At 43.3% G+C, this 19,600-nt stretch overlaps 1 protein-coding gene across 2 annotated transcripts in view; it reads right to left on the reverse strand.

The window, feature by feature from the left end:
- Window positions 1-19,600, reverse strand: part of SFMBT2 (Scm like with four mbt domains 2) — a 256,051-nt gene that overhangs the window by 222,969 nt on the left and 13,482 nt on the right. For both annotated transcript variants that reach the window (XM_034929914.2, XM_008953126.4), the window contains exon 2: window positions 1,647-1,797. In XM_034929914.2, the coding sequence (XP_034785805.2) occupies window positions 1,647-1,746 (100 nt within the window). In that variant the 5' untranslated portion in view covers window positions 1,747-1,797. The remainder of the gene's footprint in view (window positions 1-1,646; window positions 1,798-19,600) is intronic.

Here is a 19,600-nt window from a genome sequence, read left to right on the forward strand (position 1 = left end):
TTAAAAAGGGAAATCTGTACTTAAATAAAGTAGAATAATTAGGATGAACTTTCAGCCTATACAACTATGCCTTCTCAGAAAATAATTTCCATGTTTCCAGGGAGGAAAAATGATCCAGCTTTACTTGCAGGAGAAGTCTTCTCCCATCTGGTTTATGTGTAGAAAAATCTGAAAGAGGGACAAATGAGCCGACTTGGAAACAGATACTAATGCCCTTCAACACAGTAAGGCCTTCCCTCATGTGAGGGTTTTCCAAGGTTTCTTCCATATAAAGATGTAATTTCATAAACTTAATCTAATAAATTCAATGATATGGAGCAACCTGTAATCTGTCATTGACTAGTCTCATCAAAATGTGAAGACAAACTTTGTGACTTCTTTGGACCATGGTCAAGTGACCTGCTAACTTAATGAGCAACATTTTTTACAGGAATTCACCATAGCTAATGTTTACAATTCAGAGGACTAAACTGTCCTTAAGTAATTTGCTGGTATGTATAAACAATGCAACCCTTTTTTTTTAAAGGTATCCTTTCTAAATAAACCCTTTATTGTGTAAGTATTTAGAAAAAGATACATTTATGCATTTATAACTTCATTAGTTAAATAATTAAAATCCAATCAAGGCTGGGTGTGGTGAATCACACTTATAATCTCAGCACTTTGGGAGGCTAAGGCAGGAGGATCACTTGAGCCTAGTAGTTTAAGACAAGCCTGGACAACACAGTGAGACCCCATCTCCACAAAAAATTTAAAAGTCAGCAGGCACAGTGGGACACACCTGTAGTCCCAGCTATTGTGGAGGCTGAGGTGGGAAGATCACTTGGGCCCAAGAGGTCAAGGCTGCAGTGAGCCATGATTGCACCACCATACTCCAACCTGGGCAACAGGTGAGATCCTGTCTCAAAACACACACATACATACATACATACACACATACATACATACATACATACATACATACATTTGAATCGAAGGCTGTGTTTGAGTCCGAGGAGGGAGCTGTTCTGTTTTTCAGATTTCTGGAAGGGAGACGCACTTCACCACCAATCCGCATGACCTCACTTCCTTCCACACTGTATGCTTTTCTGACAGATGTACTCAACATATTAGATGCTGTGTCATCGGCATCTACTACGTAGGCAGATCTGGATGTCCTGTCTCTCTCTCTCCAGCACTTGGGAGGGAATTCTTTTTCCTAACCTCCCTTGCTGTGGCAGAAACATGTAACTAACTTCCTGTCAAGGGGTTCTGAGCAAAAATGGCATTTGTCTCTTGTGAGCCAGAGCAGATGACTGCTGGTCCGAGACCTCCAACCCTGCTCTTCTCACTCACAACAAACCCTGCAGGATGGCGCACAACGACTCCGTGCTACGGTGATTTGTAGACGTTTCCTGCCCAGGCCACTGAGATTCTGAAGTGATGTGTTGCTGCACTATAACCTAGTCCTCTCTGTCTAGTATTCAAAATAAGAATCTTGACCCAAATTTTAGAGAGGCCATATCCTTATAAATAGGACTTCAAATCCCAGGAACCAGACAGTATGTGAGATCTACAAATGTTGCCCCATTGTTTCCTGAATATTTTCAGGAAGATATTGATCAATTCATCAAAAATCCAGATGAATCTCGAAAACAAAATCCTACCAGAATCAAGGTCTCCATTTCCATTAGCTGAGCCGAGACACTTTTCCAAGGGTGAAGATGAAGGGTCTTGCATATTGGAAGCTGACAAAGTGCTCTCCATGCCTGATGAGCAAGTGTCTCTTCTCTTAATTCATCCTGCAGAAAAAATTACCTAAGAGCAATCAAAAAAAAAAAAAATCAGAGCGTTTAATCATATTGATTATATTCACTTATTTTTAATTTTTTTTAAAAAAACCTTATTAGTGCCACTACCATTTCATTATAACTTTCAAGATGCAACATAATGTTGATAATAGAAAATACCAGGAATAAGTATTCTAGTACACTGAGGCCAGGTGCAGTGGCTCATGCCTGTAATCCTAGCACTTTGGGAGACCGAGGTGGGTGGATCACTTGAGGTCAGGAGTTCGAGACCACCCTAGCCAACATGGTGAAACCCTGTCTCTACTGAAAATACAAAAGTGAGTCAGGAGTGGTGGCATGCACCTGCAATTACAGCTACTCAGGAGGCTGAGGCAGGAGAATCACTTGAACCTGGGAGGCAGAGATTGCAGTGAGCTGAGATCACACCACTGCACTCCAGCCTGTGAAACAGAGTGAGGCTTTGTCTCAAAAAAAAAATTAATTAATTAGTTAAAAAGACTAATGAGTACATCTCTACACAGGTCAACAATAAAGGTCTCGGCGTAGCAAAACCATCCGTGTTCTAGAGGTCATTATCACCACTAAGATGGACACATATTTCACCAACAGAAACTTGCATTTCAGTCCTCGATCCACCATGGCAACATTGGTAAGACACTCCCCCCGCCTTGAAGCTATGTAGCAGCAACCTCCACCCCCCACACAACCTCAGCATCCCACGCGCAGGTACTGCAACACGCAGTGCCCTGCCTCAGGAAGAAGTCCTCACGTGTTACACATGATCTGTTACCAAAACCAGTTAAAGTATCGATGTTTGTCAATAATGTGCTTTTTCACAAAGCAGAAATGGAGACAAGACTTTCCCTACGATAGCACTGCTGTTCCCCACTTGTCTTCTAATAAGACTGCTGGAAAAAGCAGCAACATTAGAGCTGGTTCCCACAGAATCCTACTCTCCAGCTCCTTTATGTCAGGGCCCAGGAGACACCAGGAGTAATCGTAACCATCGAGCAGCCATACCTGGCTCCGATGCTCAGACACAGCTCACATGGTGTTTTTAAACCACCACGGCCACACGGTGTTTCTCTCATTCATTCAATGTTCTCTTTTATTTCACACATAGAGAGAAGTTTAAATCAGCCAACAGGAAAGTAGAGATGAAGAAACAAAAGAATATAATGCACCTGTATCTATCAATGGGATATTTTGTGACTCACATACTGGTAAAATATCTTTTAAAAAACATTCGGAGGTTTTGTCAAAATTGAAGATTCATGCCAGGTGCAGTGGGTAGCCTACCTGCACCTGTCATCCCAGCTACTTGGGAGGCTGAGGTGGGAGGATCATTTGAGCTCAGGAGTTCATGGTCAGCCTGGGCAATATATCGAGACTCCCATCTCTAAATAAACAAAAAACAGAAGGTTCATGAAAGAGCATGTTACTCATTTGTGCAATGGGAGAGAAAAAGCTGGAAACTCATGCCAGGAACAAGTAGGAAGAGATGGGAAATGTACCAGGTACATAGCACTGAAATTTAATTCAACGTGCATTGAGCTATCCACCTGTTGTATTTAACGTACTATACCAGACACTGTGGAGAGGACAGGAAGCTATTTCTCAACCACAGTACAAAGAAAGAAAATACCTGTTTCAGAGAATGAACTATAAAACTATCCGGAGTGGGTCGGCAAACAGCAATTTAGGCATTTTGCTACTACAAAGATAAGTTCTTGACTAAGCCAAGGGAACGACAGTGCAACAGAGAAGGCCCCTGTCAATGCGAGATTATCGCTCCCTCACTTTCTCAGCACAGGGCCTTATGTTTTCTGAGGCAAAAATGAGGGCACAAGGTTTGAGGCGTAGAAGTCAACATCAGTGATACAAGTAACTTAAACCAGGACTTCCCTGATCTAAAGTGTGAGAGCTATGGGTAAAATGCAGTGTACTAGGTCCTAAATAGTTTCTTCAGCTTGTTTTAAAATCACAGAAAGGCTGAGTGCAGTGGCTCATGCCTGTAATCCCAGCACTTTGGGAGGCTGAGGCAAGCAGATCATCTGAGGTCAGGAGTTCGAGACCAGCCTGACCAATACGGTGAAACCTCATCTCTACTAAAAATACAAAAATTAGCCAGGCGTAGTGGCACATGTCTGTAATCCCAGCTACTCGGGAAGATGAAGCAGGAGAATCACTTGAACCCGGGAGGCGGAGGTTGTGGTGAGCCGAAATCGCGCCATTGCTCTCCAGCCTAGGCAACAAGAGCAAAACTCCATCTCAAAAAAAAAAAAAAAAAAATCACAGAAAGGACAAGTAAGTACCATCCCTGAAGAGCCATGGACACGACGTGCTCTCTGTGGCACCGTCTGGGGCACCTCGGAGGAAGCAAGTGAACACAATCTTAACCGTGGCCCTCTAGATGCATAAATCTAAGGCAGGTAGTGTAAGAAAATACGGTATCTACAGAAACGACCCGAACCAAAACACAAACTGAGTTTGCTTCGTTCATAATGAAAATGAAATTTTTTAAATAGTGAAATCCTTTTTTAACAGTTTTTAATAATGAAAATAAACGTTTTTTAATTTAAAAAATGAAGTTATCTTATATCCCCAGTGAATCATCTGCAATGTAATGAGCTTAGTTTCCAAAAGCTTAGCTGGAATCGACACTAAATGAAGGAACCTTTTAACAGCTGGAGGGGTTCTAAGATTTTTGCTGTTGTTGTTAATGGAGGACATTGGTAAATTGAGCAATTTACTATGGAGGCTGGCTACATTTTACCCCTGTGGGTATCAGTTTGCTAAAAGAACCCTCCGAATGATGGACAGAGCTGCATTCTTCTAAGAGCAATCCTTCCAGATTCCTGTGATGACAGGGACACAAAAATCTGGACGTAGGAACTACCTCCTTCACAACAATCAACCCACTGCATTGGCGGCCACAGAACTAAACATCACCTAACACCGAACTGACCTGCTCACACCTTGTCTCAGAAGGTTCCAGAGATTTCTTCCCATGGACTGCACACAGCAGAGGAAAGGCTGCCTGCCAAGGGCACTCTAAGGTCTTCTGCGCTACACCTGGAGCTTACAGTGGGTAGCAGGACCCCCAGTTCACCTGGATTGCCGCTGGCATGTAGGGAGCGAGCACTGAGGCACTCTGTAAACAAACTACTTGTTGATAAGCAAGTGTGTCCATCCAACCAAATACCCAAGCGTCCACTGAGAATGTTCAGAGGGTACCCGGAATATTACAAAGGGTAAGAGATGCACCCTCCACCCCTCACCTCTACCCCATGTAAGGAAGCGCGGTTATGAGATGACAGGATCACGTGGTCACTGAGGAAGAGAGACAGCATCCACAGACTCCAGAAGCCACAGGTGGCATGGGCTTGGAGAGCGGAGGGTGGCAGCCCACTGTGGAATGCTCAGCTCTCCCAGCTCTCCCTCCAGTAATCACTCAGGGAAAATACCGGGAATGTGGAGGGGAGAAGGGTGTGCAACTGAAGGAAAAAGGTAGGAACTGAAACACTTGGAGCAAACAAAGGTAAACCAGGGAAGAAAAAGGGAGGAGAAAATGCCAGAATGTATCCAGGAGAAAGGGGCCTTGAAGGCATATGATGGAGCCCCAAAAACGATGATCATAACAAAACACACAGCTCCATGAAAAGCTTAGAGCTATGGACACAGGAGTACAAGCACAGAAAGGGCACACGGAGAACACTCAAACGAGCTAAGGCAGGGAGGGATTCCAGTACAAAAGCCCCTCTCCTGGCCAGGCGCAGTGGCTCACGCCTGTAATCCCAGCACTTTGGGAGGCCGAGGCGGGCGGATCACGAGGTCAGGAGATCAAGACCATCCTGGCTAACACGGTGACACCCCGTCTCTACTAAAAATTAAAAAAAATTAGCCGGGCGTGGTGGTGGGCGCCTGTAGTCCCAGCTATTCAGGAGACTGAGGCAGGAGAATGGCGTGAACCCGGGAGGCAGAGCTTGCAGTGAGCCCAGATCGTGCCACTGCACTCCAGCCTGCGGGACAGAGACTCAAAAAAACATAACAAAAAAAAGCCCCTCTCCTTATAAGCTCCCAGATTTCAAACTTTCATAGATAAGAGCAAAACCACAATCCAGGAAAAAATAATAAAACGCGAGCAGTGTTTCACAATCCACATTTCAGCCTGGCCATCTCAGGATGGCTCATGCTCAGGGACGGCTTCCCTGTGCTGGGTGTATGTGTGTATTTTGTGGGTATGTGCTTACTTTCGAGACATTTAAAGAACACAACTCCATCTTGTCCAGTAAGTACAAAAGCAATAATAGTGTCCTAGTGAGAAGAGACAGAAGCTTATGGTGGGGAAAAAATTAAAATTCTGCGTATGTGGGCCAGGGGAGTGGTTCGCAATCCCAGAGCTTTGGGAGGCCAACGTGGGCGGATTACCTGAGGCCAGGTGTTTGAGACCAGCCTGGCCAATGTGGTGAAACCCATCTCTACTAAAAATACAAAAATTAGCCAGGCATGGTGGCACATGCCTGTAATCCCAGCTATTTAGGAGGCTGAGGCACAAGAATTGCTTGAACCCGGGAGGCAGAGGTTGCAGTGAGCTGATATCACACCACTGCACTCCAGCCTAGGAGTCGGAGCAAAAAAAAAATTCTGTGTATGTGTACCCACTGGTCATTGGTTAGGTGATTTGGAGTTAAAATGAATGGACTTCTCAGCAGTCTTGGGAACCTAAACCTGTTGGTAAGAGGAGGAGCTTCTGTCGCTTCAAAGAGAAGAAATGGAAGTGTTAGCATGGTAAGCATGCATTTACGATTATTTTATTTTACCAACACTTACAGTGATTACTAAGTACATAATAAACATGCACTTATTTAATCCTCAGAACTCTAGGATGTAGGTTATATTACTGTTCCCATCTTACAGATAAGCAACCTAAGGGATGAAGTCACCTGCTCAGCATCACAGAGCCGCTAGTGGTGGGGCTGCGGTTTGAACCCACACAACTGGCTCCAGAACCCACACCCTAACCAGTCAATTACAGTTCCCTTTCCCCCATTATCCACATTTCCCATAATGCAGCTATGACTTTTATATTTTTACTTAAATCATCGATTTTTAATAACTGAGCACCTATTGTGGGGAAGGGGCAATGAAAAGAAATAAAACTAAACTAGGGAGTGGCAGGGACCCCACACAGTGTCATCTGCCCTGTGAGCACTCAACACTTCTAGGCATGGAGCATTTTTCTCCAAATTAACTCCTCCTGAAAAGCTTTCCTCAAGAGCTTATAGTAAACTTTTCTTAGCAAATTCTAAGACACATACAATTTTAAACTAATGCCAGACAGATAAGTGCTGATACCATGCAATTTTCTTGTGTGTATATTAATGGAACATCTGATTTATTTATGCCAGACACCACGTTGGGCACTGGGGACAGACATATAAATACCAGTGGCTGCCAGCAAGGACAAGTGGCTGCTAAAAGCAAGTCTGTCTGTCCAACCGCACACATAACCACCACCAAGTCCACCAAGAATGTACCTGGAATCCCACGAAGGACAAGATGCAAATATCAACAAGGATAGGAAGGCGAGCTTGGGTGGGCCGGGGGGTGCATCAAAGCGGAACAGAAAATTAGGAGAGGCTCAAGAGGAAATGCCCAGAGGAGCCGAGGATAAGAGGAAACCAAAGGGGGATGGGCACGGTGGCTCACGTCTGTAATCCCAGCACTTTGGGAGGCTGAAGCGGGCAGATCACTTGAGGCCAGGAGTTTGAGACCAGCCTGGCCAACATGGCGAAACCCTGTCTCTATTAAAAATAGGAAAAAAAAAAAAAAAAAAAAAAACAGTTAGCTGGGTATGGTCGTGTGCACCTGTAATCCCAGCTACTCAGGAGGCTGAGGCAGAAGAATTGCTTGAACCCGGGAGGCAGAGGTTGCAGTGAGTTGAGATGGCTCCCACTGCACTCCAGCCTGGGCGACAGAGCAACTCTGTTTCAAAAAAAAAAAAAGGTAGAAAAGCCATTAAACGTGGAGGTACCAGCAGCAAACAGCATGGCAGACCCTTGGGAAAAAGTCTAAGGTGCCTCAAGGGAGAGGGTGGGAGACAGGACCGTGGAGCAAGCGGCATCACACCCATTCATCCCCAAATATGTACTGATCCCCCATTCCATGTCAGGCACGTGAAGGCATCTGTAACAAAACAAAACAAAAAATTCCTGCCCTGGTAGAGATCTCATCCTAATTGGGAGAAAGAGTCAATGGAGTTTTTTTTTTTTTTAATTAGTAGGTGATATAGCCTGTTAGATGGTGATAAGTGCTATAGGGAAAAATGAAGCAGAAAAGACCAGGCAAACAAAGAAGAATGATGATGATGATGATGATGATGATGATGATTGAGATGGAGTATTTGCTCTTGTTCCCCCAGGCTAGAGTGCAATGGCACAATCTTGGCTCACTGCAACCTCCGCCTCCCAGGTTCAAGCAGTTCTCCTGCCTCAGTCTCCCGAGTAGCTGGGATTACAGGTGTGCCTGACCATACCCAGCTAATTTTTTTTTTTTTTTTTTGTATTTTAGTAGAGACGGAATTTCACCATGTTGGCCAGGCTGGTCTCGAACTCCTGGCCTCAAGTGATCTGTCCGCCTCTGGCTCCCAGAGTACTAGGATTATAGGCATGAGCCACCACGCCCCACCAGAAGGATGATAATTATTTACATGACAGTCAGGCAAGACCTCAGGAAGTGATATCTGAACAAAGACTTGGGGTGAGAACAGAGAGGCAGGCTGAGCCCAGGTGAGAAGAGAATGTTTGCTACAGTAAGGGCCCGAGCCCTGCGTGTCACTCTGCAGATGGAGTGGATGTGGCAGGGTGTTCCAGGAAGTGAAATGATCAGGCTTGTTTCAGAAGAAGCACTCAGGGAGCCATAGGCGAGACGGATGAATGGAAACAAACTAAAAACATGGAAGTGCAGGCAAGGGTGTGAACTAAGACAGTGGAGAAGAAATGAAGGGAACAGGTCCAAGAAGTATTTGAGAGGCCCCATCAACAGAACACCGTAGAAATTATGCTAACAAAATGCAATCTTTTCACAGCACACAGTCACAGTTCCTAGAATAAATTACTTCACTTTCCACAGCAACTAATGGAACCTATGCAGTGTCTGTGGAAACAGATAATTCTTGGGGAAACCTATCAAATATGAGAATAATAACCCACTTCACAGAAATTTCTATTTACATTCAATGGGATGTTTTTGGGGGGTTAGAGGGGCAAATCTTGGTGGTGACAACTGCTCCACCCATAAGCTTTGCAAAATAGAAACAGAATATTTTTAAAAAGCCTTTTCCTAACTACAACACCCTAACCCCCCAAAAAGGCTATTATTAAAAGAAAGCGTATTTCCTTTTGTTTCTTAAGCTATATGTAATTTCAAGAACAAAGTAAAAGTGTCTATTAATTAAAGTAACAGTTTTTTCCAAAGACAATATAAAAAACATTCAGAAGACTGGGCTTATAAAAGGTAACTTCCTGTTTTATACAATACACTTTGTGGTTTTGTACAAAGTTAACTCTACTATAATAGGCTCCTTTTGTCTCTGTTGGACAACAGAATTCTAGTACTGGAACTTCTTAGAAGAGTTGTCTTGGACCAGTGAAAAGAACAGAGAGCTTGCAGAATAAGGGAATAACAAGCTATGTGGCTGTGTGACATAAACAAATTACTTAACCTCTCTACTCCTTGAATTTCTCATCAGTTCAATCAGAAAGCTTGATGAGATGCAATCACCCCTTTCAAATCTAAAATTTTATCAATCCAGGTGTTATTGTGATTCATTGTACATTTTCTGCATTCAGATTATCCCTTTATGTTTGAAGCAAATTTAATACAATAAGCATCCTCCCCTCTCAACCCTATCTTTCCTTCTCCTTTCGTTTGAGGTATAGTCAAAGAATAGAGTAATGCTAGCACAGGCTAAGCAAAGCCTTGTTAGGAAGAACACGAGTGAGAAAGAACATGCATTAGATATTACTCTTCAACTAGCCAAACATAACTGGGGGCTCATTATCTATGTTGAATGCATCTAGACCAGCACTGCCTGATCTATATCTGCTTGGTCCAGTTACAGTAACCACTACCCACATGTTGGCTACGGTGCACTGGAAGCGTATCTAGTACTGCTGAGGACCTGAATTTTAATTTTAATGACCTTGAATTGAACTAGGCACATGTGGGTAGAAGGTGGGCAGCCCAGCAAGACTACTGCACTGGAGAGCCGTATTTGAGGGCTTGGAACATGTCCTAAACAACCATCAATTCTTGGCTGTCTTAAAAGTTTTAATGTAATAATGTCAAACTAGTTAAAACTCATGAATTTTTAAATCTAAGAAACTTCAAAAGGAGACTTAACAGCTTCCCCCTAATATTCCACAAATGATTCACGGCAAACTTCCTAACACAGCATAGGTTTTTATTAAATCAGCTGCATTTTTCTATCAATGGAAAATGTCAAAGGAGAAACATCTTAGAAACTATTACGTGTGTCATACAAAGACTATTTGCTTTTTTTCATTCATTTATAAATTCAGGAAAATCATTCCGCCTCAAAAATGTAGTCATGTACCAAGTTTTTCTATAAAGAAAAAAAAGTCCATGAATATGGCTATTAATAAATCAGTTAAATGTCAGTGGCTTATAGACACTTATTAAAAGGGGAAAAGTTTGCTCAAGTCTTATGACTCCTCATTATCCATTTGCCTCTAACTAGACACTACAGAACAGTAATCTGGACTGTAAAATTTAAATGCATCAAATCAATCATTTTAAATAGAACTCAAGGCCTGGTGCGTTGGCTCATGCCGGTAATCCCAGCACTTTGGGAAGCTGAAGCAGAAGGATCACCTGAGGTCAGGAGTTCAAGACTAGCCTGACCAACATGGTGAAACCCCGTCTCCACTAAAAATACAAAAATTAGCAGGGCTTGGTGGCACATGTCTGTCATCCCAGCTACTTGAGAGGCTGAGGCAGGAGAATCACTTGAACCTGGGAGGCTAAGGTTGCAGTGAGCTGAGATCGCACCATTGCACTCCAGCCTGGGCAACAGAGTGAGACTCCGACTCACTCAGTCAATCAATCAATCAATCAATCAATAAAACTGAAGAGTAACAATACAAAGACCAACAAGAAAGCCACTGAAAAGAGTAGCACAGTGGCTGGGCGTGGTGGCTCACGCCTGTAATCCCAGCACTTTGGAAGGCCAAGGCGGGTGGATCACGAGGTCAGGAGTTTGAGACCAGCCTGACCAACATGGTGAAACCCTGTCTCTGTTAAAAATAGAAAAATTAGCCGGGCATGGTGGTACGTGCGTATAATCCCAGCTACTCAGGAGGCTGAGGCAGGAGAATCGCTTGAACCCGGAAGGTGGAGGTTGTGGTGAGCCAAGATAGCGCTACTGCACTCCAGCCTGGGCAACAGAGCGAGACTCTGTCTCAAAAAAAAAAAAACAGTAGCAGAGTGAAAGCTCACATGACTCTGGAGGGCAATGGCCGTGCCACTGGAAGACTTCCCCTACGTCTACCCAGGTGGCTGCAAAACTGATTCACTTTGCAAACGATGTGTCCCACTTTAACTTTTTCAACAACATTTAGTTTTTTCCTTCCTATAAGAGATAGACATGCTCTTGGTAGAAATCTTGAAAAGTAAAATTATAAAGAAAGAAATTAAAATCACTTGTAATTCTAATACTCAGTGATAATCAATTTTATGTTTCTATAGTATCTCCCCCTGACAGTTTCTCTGTGGAGTTTGTTGTTGTTGTTTAGTTCATAGAGAATTCGGAATTCCAATCCATTTTTCATTTTGCATTACACAGAAGGAATTTCTCGTGTCATTAAGATTCTCTGAAAACATGACTTGAAATGGTTGGATAATTTTTATTATAAAATGAATAAGGTCATGTATTTACCATGCCTCTGCTGCCGCCCATTAAAGCTGTTTATATTATTTTTTCACCATGCTAAGTAGCACTCTAGTCACGACTCTCAGTCAGAAATCCTACATCTCTGATGTCTCCTTAATGTAGAATCCCAGAAGTTAAATTATAGGGTCAAAAATATGCGGACACAGTTGAGGCTCATGACCCCCCTGAAAACATGCTCTCAAGTCCGCTAAGCTGGTTTACTAGCAGGGCGGGAGAAAACATCTAAACCCTTTATACCTTTTCTCCATTTGACATTCAAAAAATAGTATCCTGCCTGGGTGTGGTGGCTCACGCCTGTAATCCCAACACTTTGGGAGGCCGAGGTGGGCGGATCACTTGAGCTCAGGAGTTCAAGACCAGCCTGGGCAACATGCAGAAACTCAGTCTCTACTAAAAACGCAAAAATTAGCCAGGAGTGGTGGCACACACCTGTAATCCCAGCTACTCAAGAGGCTGAGGCAGGAGAATCGCTTGAACCCAGGAGGCAGAGGTTGCAGTGAGCTGAGATTGCACCACTGCACTCCAGCCTGGACAAAGAGCGAGACTCCGTCTCAAAGGAAAAAAAAAAATAGTATCCTGCCACTGTAATTTGTAATTCACCTGTTGATGCCTCTTTCACTTCCTTCCCATATTTAAACTACGTTGGTATCTGTGATGGATTTTTAAGAGATCTAGATTATTTTATCTCACAAAACTACTGCAAATATTTTTCCCAGTCTACCTTTTCGTGGTTTCTTTTGACAAGAGAGAATGTTTTTCTTTTTCAACTTAGTCAGATCTATCAATTTGCTTTATTTCTTCTAAAACTTGTAAAAGGTCTTCCCCTACCCTAAGATACCAGAAGTCTAACTTTTTTGGGATTTCAAGTTTTACATTCACTGTTTTAACATACAGGGAATTTACACTCAAATATTTCATCAGTTACACCTCTCAGTTCATCCTCCTCACAATTAAACAATCCACTCCTATCTCATTAGATGTTTATAACCTGTCTATCCTATATATACAAGTAGGTGGGTATATATATATATATATATTTTTTTTTTTTTTTTGAGACAGAGTCTTGCTCTGTCGCCCAGGCTGGAATGCAGTGGTGTGATCTCAGCTCACTCAACCTCCGCCTCCCAGTTCAAGTGATTCTCCTGCCTCAGCCTCCCCAGTAGCTGGGATTACACGTGCATGTAACCACACCTGGCTAATGTTTGTATTTTTCGTAGAGACGGCATTTTGCCATGTTGGTCAGGCTGGTCTCAAACTCCTGACCTCAGGTGATCCACCCGTCTTGGCCTCCCAAAGTGCTGGGATTACAGACATGAGTCACCATGCCCGGCCTCATATATTATATTCTTACACATACAAGGCTGTTTCAGTTCACCAAACTTTCATTCAATAAGAAAAGTCGAAGGAACAGAAACTCTGCATACTGTTCACATACCCCTCTAGTTAAACAATAATTAAATTGGGGTCATTTAAGGTAGGTTTGCAAAGGGATAGCAGTGATTTTTTGCAGTCTCTAATGACTTTGTCGTCCCAGGCATTCTACTGTGAGCAGAACATACCTGAAAGTGCACACAGGTAGAAATCACTGTGGCAGAGGCTGCTAACTCCACCACCCCTGAATCTGTCTTCTACTTTGTCTACAGTAAGGAGTAACTGGCTGACCAAAACAACATTGCCCGGCTTTCCTTGTGGTTAGATGAATTCAAGTCACTAAGTTCTGCTAATGGGAGGTGTACGGGATTCACGTGTCCAACTACAGGGTGGAAGGGGCATGCCTTTGCCCTCTGACCCCTAGACCTAGGATCACCCAGCTGATTGTCCCCATGAACAGCAAAACAGAAGATACAGGGACTTGGTCCTGAGACTATAAGGCTGCTCTGCCAGCTCCAGGCCACTACATCAGAGGAAAATAAGCCACTCTCTTGTTGATGCCACTCTAACTTTGGGTCGCTGATACACAGCCAATCCCAAATCCTAACAACTGTATCCTAGAAGTATTGTGATTTTTTTTTTCTTTAATTTGAGAAAGGGTCTCACTCTGTCACCCAGGCTGGAGTGCAGTGCTTCGATCTCGGCTCGCTGCCTCCGCCTCCCGGGTTCAAGAGATCCTCCTAACTCAGCCTCTCAAGTAGCTGGGATTACAGGCGCGCCACCATGTCTGGTAGAGACAGGGTTTCACCATGTTGCCCAGGCTGGTCTCGAATTCGTGGGCTCAAGCAATCCACCCACCAGCACACCCAGTGAGATGATTTTTTATATCAGAGTTACATCTGCATATAATTTTGAAAGCCAAATATTCTCTATAAGGCCTGTGCATCGATGCCCACCCCCTAAAAATCAAACCCAGTCATCTCCTGCTTCTCCCGCGTCCCCATCTCCTGCTTGGGGACCACTTTTGCTCTCTCAGCCGACTGTTCTGGCATTCCTCTCCACTCTCGGGGAACACACCACTTCCTAGTTCTTCCATATCTGTCATTATTAGGTGATGCCTACTGGTCACATGACCCCCACCCCCCAACAACTCCCCGACACGCTCACCCCCCTGGCAGCTCCCACTGCATCCTTAGGTCTCTGCAAACATGCCAGGAGTGACTACTCTCAGTGCACACAACTCTCCCCTGTCATTAATAATGGTCTTGTTTATTCCAAGGCCTTCATTTTCTATGTATTTATCACCAATTCAAATCCAAATTTTTCATAAACTGTCTAAAGCACCTGTCCATAAATTGAGGTATATAGGTACTGCTTTCATTTCATCTTGAAGCAATGTCTACTGGGGCCTTCCTTTCTGCTATAATCTACACGAACTGCTTCTCTGCCTGGGACACCAATGTTAGCCTGCAGTCTCACCTCCCCTCCCTCTGTTACACAGAGGGCCTCTTGTCTGCTTCTCTCTTAGTGTCTGGCTCCTGATGAAGAAACACACCCTCCAACAGATTCCTAAGAAAGGATTTATGTGGAAACTCTGGATGGGTGGCGTGTCTTTAACCTATTCTATTTCACCACTAGTGTAGGTGGGTAGAGAATGCTACGTTGGGCCGGGCACAGTGGCTCATGTCTGTAATCCCAGCACTCTGGGAGGCCAAGGTGGGTGGATTACCTGAGGTCAGGAGTTCGAGACCAGTCTGGCCAACATAATGAAACCTCGTCTCTACTAAACATACAAAAGCTAGCCCAGCATGGTGGCGCGCACCTGTAATCCCAGCTACTCAGGAGGCGGAGGCTGCAGTGAGCAGCCACTGCACTGCAGCCTGGGTGACAGAGCAAGATTCCACCTTGGAAAAAAAAAAAAGAATTCTACATTGGAAAAACGTCCTCCCTCAGAATCTTGAGGGCTTCCCTCCATGGCCGTCTGGCTTCCATCGTTGAAGTGTCTGATGCTGTCCTAATTAGGGGACTTTTTGACATTTCTGAAATCTCACAATAATGTGCCTGGTGGCACCCTATTGGTGAGTGACTTCTTTCAAGATTGAAATTCAGGTTCTTCAGCTCTAGGATATTTTCTTGAATTATTGCTAATTTCCTCATCTCCGTTTTCTCTTTCATTCTAAGAGTCATTCAAATGCTAGACTTCTTCAATTTCCTTAATTTTCCCCTTTATCTTCTATCACTTTATTTTGTTTAATCCACCATCTGGGATATTTCCTCAACTTTCTCTCTAACCCTTCCATTGAGTTTTACATTTTAATTTCTAAAAGCTCTTTTTTTTTTTTTATGCTTGTAACAGTCTCCGTTTTCATCCTATCCTGTTTTTGTTATGTGGATGTAAAATTTTCTATTATATCCCTAAGGCTATGAATGTTTTTTAGATTTTCTTCGCTCCTTCATAGACGTTATGTTTCTCTCTGTTAGTTCTGGTGTCTACTTTTATATTACTGCTTCCCTTAGTAGTCTAGTAATTCGTAGATGTTTGCTGATGTTGCAGAGTAGGAAATTAAAAGGCTGACTGGGCCAGGTGAGGTGGCTCACACGTGTAATCCCAGCACTTTGGGAGGCCAAGGCAGGAGGTTCAGCTGAAGTTAGGAGTTCGAGACCAGCCTGGCCAACATGGTGAAACCCTGCCTCTACTAAAAGTACAAAAATTAACCAGGTATGGTGGTGGGCACCTGTAATTCCAGCTACTAGGGAGGCTGGAATTACAGGATTCTCAAGGGAGAATCGCTTGAACCCAGGAGATGGAGGTTGCAGTGAGCCAAGATTGCGCCACTGCACTACAGCCTGGGCGACAGAGCGAGACTGTCTCAAACAAGACAAAACAAAGGCTGACTGGTATCTCTGAGCACACGGTGGAGGTTGTTATGTATAGAGATCTGCCGGGTCATCCAGGGAGGAAACCCCAACGTTAGTGAATTTAAGACTTTTCTGTTAGTTGGTCAAATTACACAGAAAAGGACTCCTCATTTTCCAGTACATAAATGCCTACAGTTTCCCGCCCACTGTCACTGATTTAGAATCTGGCATCCCAAACAGACACAATCAGTTTCTTCCCCAATATTAGGCAAATTTGGCTAGAAGAAAGATCTCCCTCTTAAATTCAAAGCAATAAAGATAAGTCCAGTTCCAATTTCAGATTTCCAGTTACAAGAGTTAATAAATTCTCTCCTTCCCTTATACTAATTCTAATATAGCATTTTCCACTTTGTTTTTGTCTTATTAGACACAAGAAATGTAAAACTATCATTGTGCATATACACCATGGAATCCTATGCAGCCATAAAAAAGGATGAGTTCATGTCCTTTGTAGGGACATGGATGAAGCTGGGAAGCATCATTCTGAGCAAACTATCGCAAAGGCAGAAAACCAAACACCACATGTTCTCACTCATAGGTGGGAATTGAACAATGAGAACACTTGGACACAGGGTGGGGAACATCACACGCTGGGGCCTGTCGTGGGGTGGGGGGATGGGGGAAGGGGGGAGGGATAGCATTAGGAGATATACCTAATGTAAATGACGAGTTAATGGGTGCAGCACACCAACATGGCACATGTATAAATACGTAACAAACCTGCACGTTGTGCACATGTACCCTAGAACTTAAAGTATAATAAAAATAAAAAACAAAATAAAATAAACTATCATTGTGCAATTGGAATCATCCAAACTCAAGTGAAAAAGTGAAACTTTAAACTGTGATAACAAAGCTACGTAAGCATTAGAAATCATTCTCATCTCCATTCATCAGGCCCCCCCAGGCTCACTGCTGAGGAAGGACTCACTACAGTGAAAGCCACCAATGACTCAGACCTTCCAAACTGATCTGCCTTCAAGAGGTCCAAGAAAATAGCATTTGTGCTAAGTAATAACATGCTCAATTTCAGGCTTGCCACTCTGCAAAGGGAAAGGGCTTGCGGTTGTTTGTTGTTGTTTTTTTGTTTTTTTTTTTTAATGACTCAGAAAAGATAATATTCTCCCAATCAAAATAAAATATGAAGGTCTAAGCGAAAAGCTTGTGAAATTCCAGACATGCTGTAGCCACCCTTGGAAATCTAGCACGTCTAAATCACAGAGAAAGCTGTCTCATTTCACACTCCAGGAATTTCAAAATGAGCACAGGCATCTATGCTGAGACCTTTCAAAATATTTCAATCAAAATGGAAAAATCTCAAAGGATTCTGAAAAGAGGTACCACCAAATTTTGAGCCGAATCTTGGTCTCTGAAAATCACTGTTTCCATGTTCCTAAGAAGCAGCATACAAACAACAGCCCGGAATCGCAGCAGTACCAGGAAGAACCGCATCTGTAAATGGCTTTGAAGATGAAAAGCCGTGTTAAGTGCCAAGCACTATTATCAACGCGAGCTTTCTTCTATTTATACTCGCCCTGTCACCCGGGTCACTCTGCTAATAATACCTGACTAAGTACATCTCTCCCCCACTCTCACCAGCCAACTCACAGCCTTTCTAAGAAGAGACAAGCCCTGCCTCATCCCATCATCAAGTGAGACGAGCTGATTGTTCGGGGCAGAAGTTCACCTTGCCATCCGCCATATGCTCAGAGCTTGATTTACCTTGATTAGGACAGCAATTTACTCACCATTTTTCAACCAGGCTTACATTGGTTTCCACTCAAAATAGATTGAAATCTGACACAAATTGCTGCCCTGGCATAAGAAATGCTAATTTTTTAAATCAGATTCATGCCTCAATACTAGGAAATAAGATCCATTGGGGATAATAGGCACTCTAGGAGTAAATACCTCCTATTCACACAATAACATTCAGTGTCTTCTAATTCATGGTTTTCACTGTCACCTCTTAACCTCCCAATCAAACAGTACATATTGCCCAAGAGCATAAGGTGAACAAATCAGTTGTTCAAAAATGGGCATGTGCAAAATGAGAAAAACAAGAGGCTTCCAAGTTAGTTGCTCAGGAAGAGAAAACAAAGTGCACCATCTTGAAAGTCGGTTTATTTACTCTTTGCCAACAAATTATTTATTTACTATAAAGAAGGATGAAGTTTTACAATACCCAATTAAATACTACAACACAACAGGTCTTTGCATCAAGGTACTTCTTGTACCAGATATTTACACCCAAGCCACAAAGGTCATTCCCGTCCTTAGCTAAGCAGAAGACTGAGTTTGGTCAAAGGGCCTTTTTTTTTTATTTTTGTGGGTACATGGTGTAAATGGGGCCTTATTTAAAATGCAGCAGTTTTAGAATTAGCAGAGATGTAGTCATACTGGGTTCAAACCTATTGGACAAACCCTATATACAGGATTTCTCTGTCCCTTATAAATATTAAAAGGAATAAATTAGAGCATCCCCCCAGGTTTGTAAAAAGAGCTAAGGAAACCTTATATTCCCCAAAAGATTTGTGTAATGCATTACATACAAATGCAGATAAGTCATTTTAAGTAGATCATGTGTTGTCCATACCGCCATGAGACTCAAAAAGTAAAGAAACCTACAAGGAAGGCTTCTGTAAGCCAGACATGCATGGATAATGCCTAATTAGGGCATAATTTTCTGGGTGGATTTTAAGAATTGATCACTTCAAGCCAAACAAACGCACAGCAATGATGCTTGAGAGGTGCCACAAAGTCCAAAATACCAAAGGAAGTTATTCTCCCACTGTCAACCAAAATACCAATAACGAAGAGAAGAAGAGTCCCAACACTGTGAAGATATGAGCCAGCGGGAAACCCTCGCCTGTGGAGCCCTGCATTGTAGCTGGAGATTCCTACAACTAGAGTGCATAGATATCTCCTATCCACCAAGTTTTTTGGGGTTTTGTTTTGTTTTGTTTTTTGAGACGGAGTCTCGCTGTGTCACCCAGGCTGGAGTGCAGTGGCGTGATCTTGGTTCACTGCAACCTCTGCCTCCTGGGTTCAAGCGATTCTCCTGCCTCAGCCTCCCAAGTACCTGGGATTACAGGCGCCCACCACTATGCCCAGCTAATTTTTTATTTTTAGTAGAGACGGGGTTTCACCATGTTGGCCAGGCTAGTCTTGAACTCCTGACCTCAAGTGATTCGCCTGCCTCAGCCTCCCAAAGTGCTGGGATTACAGGAGTGAGCCACTGCGCCCAGCCTATCCACCAAATTTTATAAATTATATCATTTAAGTGCATGAAGGAAGTTTACTAGAGTCTGCCTGAAAATCATTATGCAAAGTAAATAAAAACACCCTCACTTACTATGGTCAGTAAAGAACTCGGAAAATGTGCAGGACTCGGCAGGAGGCCTGGGTCCATATGGTAACATCTTATCAGGCACCCGAATGTGCTCCTGGCCTTTAAGTGCCCCAAGCAACACTGTCCTCAGCTGCAAAAAGAAGGGACTGTCCTAGAAGCTTCCTCACTCTCATCTCCCACTCAAGCATGTCA

The sequence above is a fragment of the Pan paniscus genome, chromosome 8 (genome assembly GCF_029289425.2).
Source record: "Pan paniscus chromosome 8, NHGRI_mPanPan1-v2.0_pri, whole genome shotgun sequence".
NCBI lineage: Eukaryota > Metazoa > Chordata > Mammalia > Primates > Hominidae > Pan > Pan paniscus.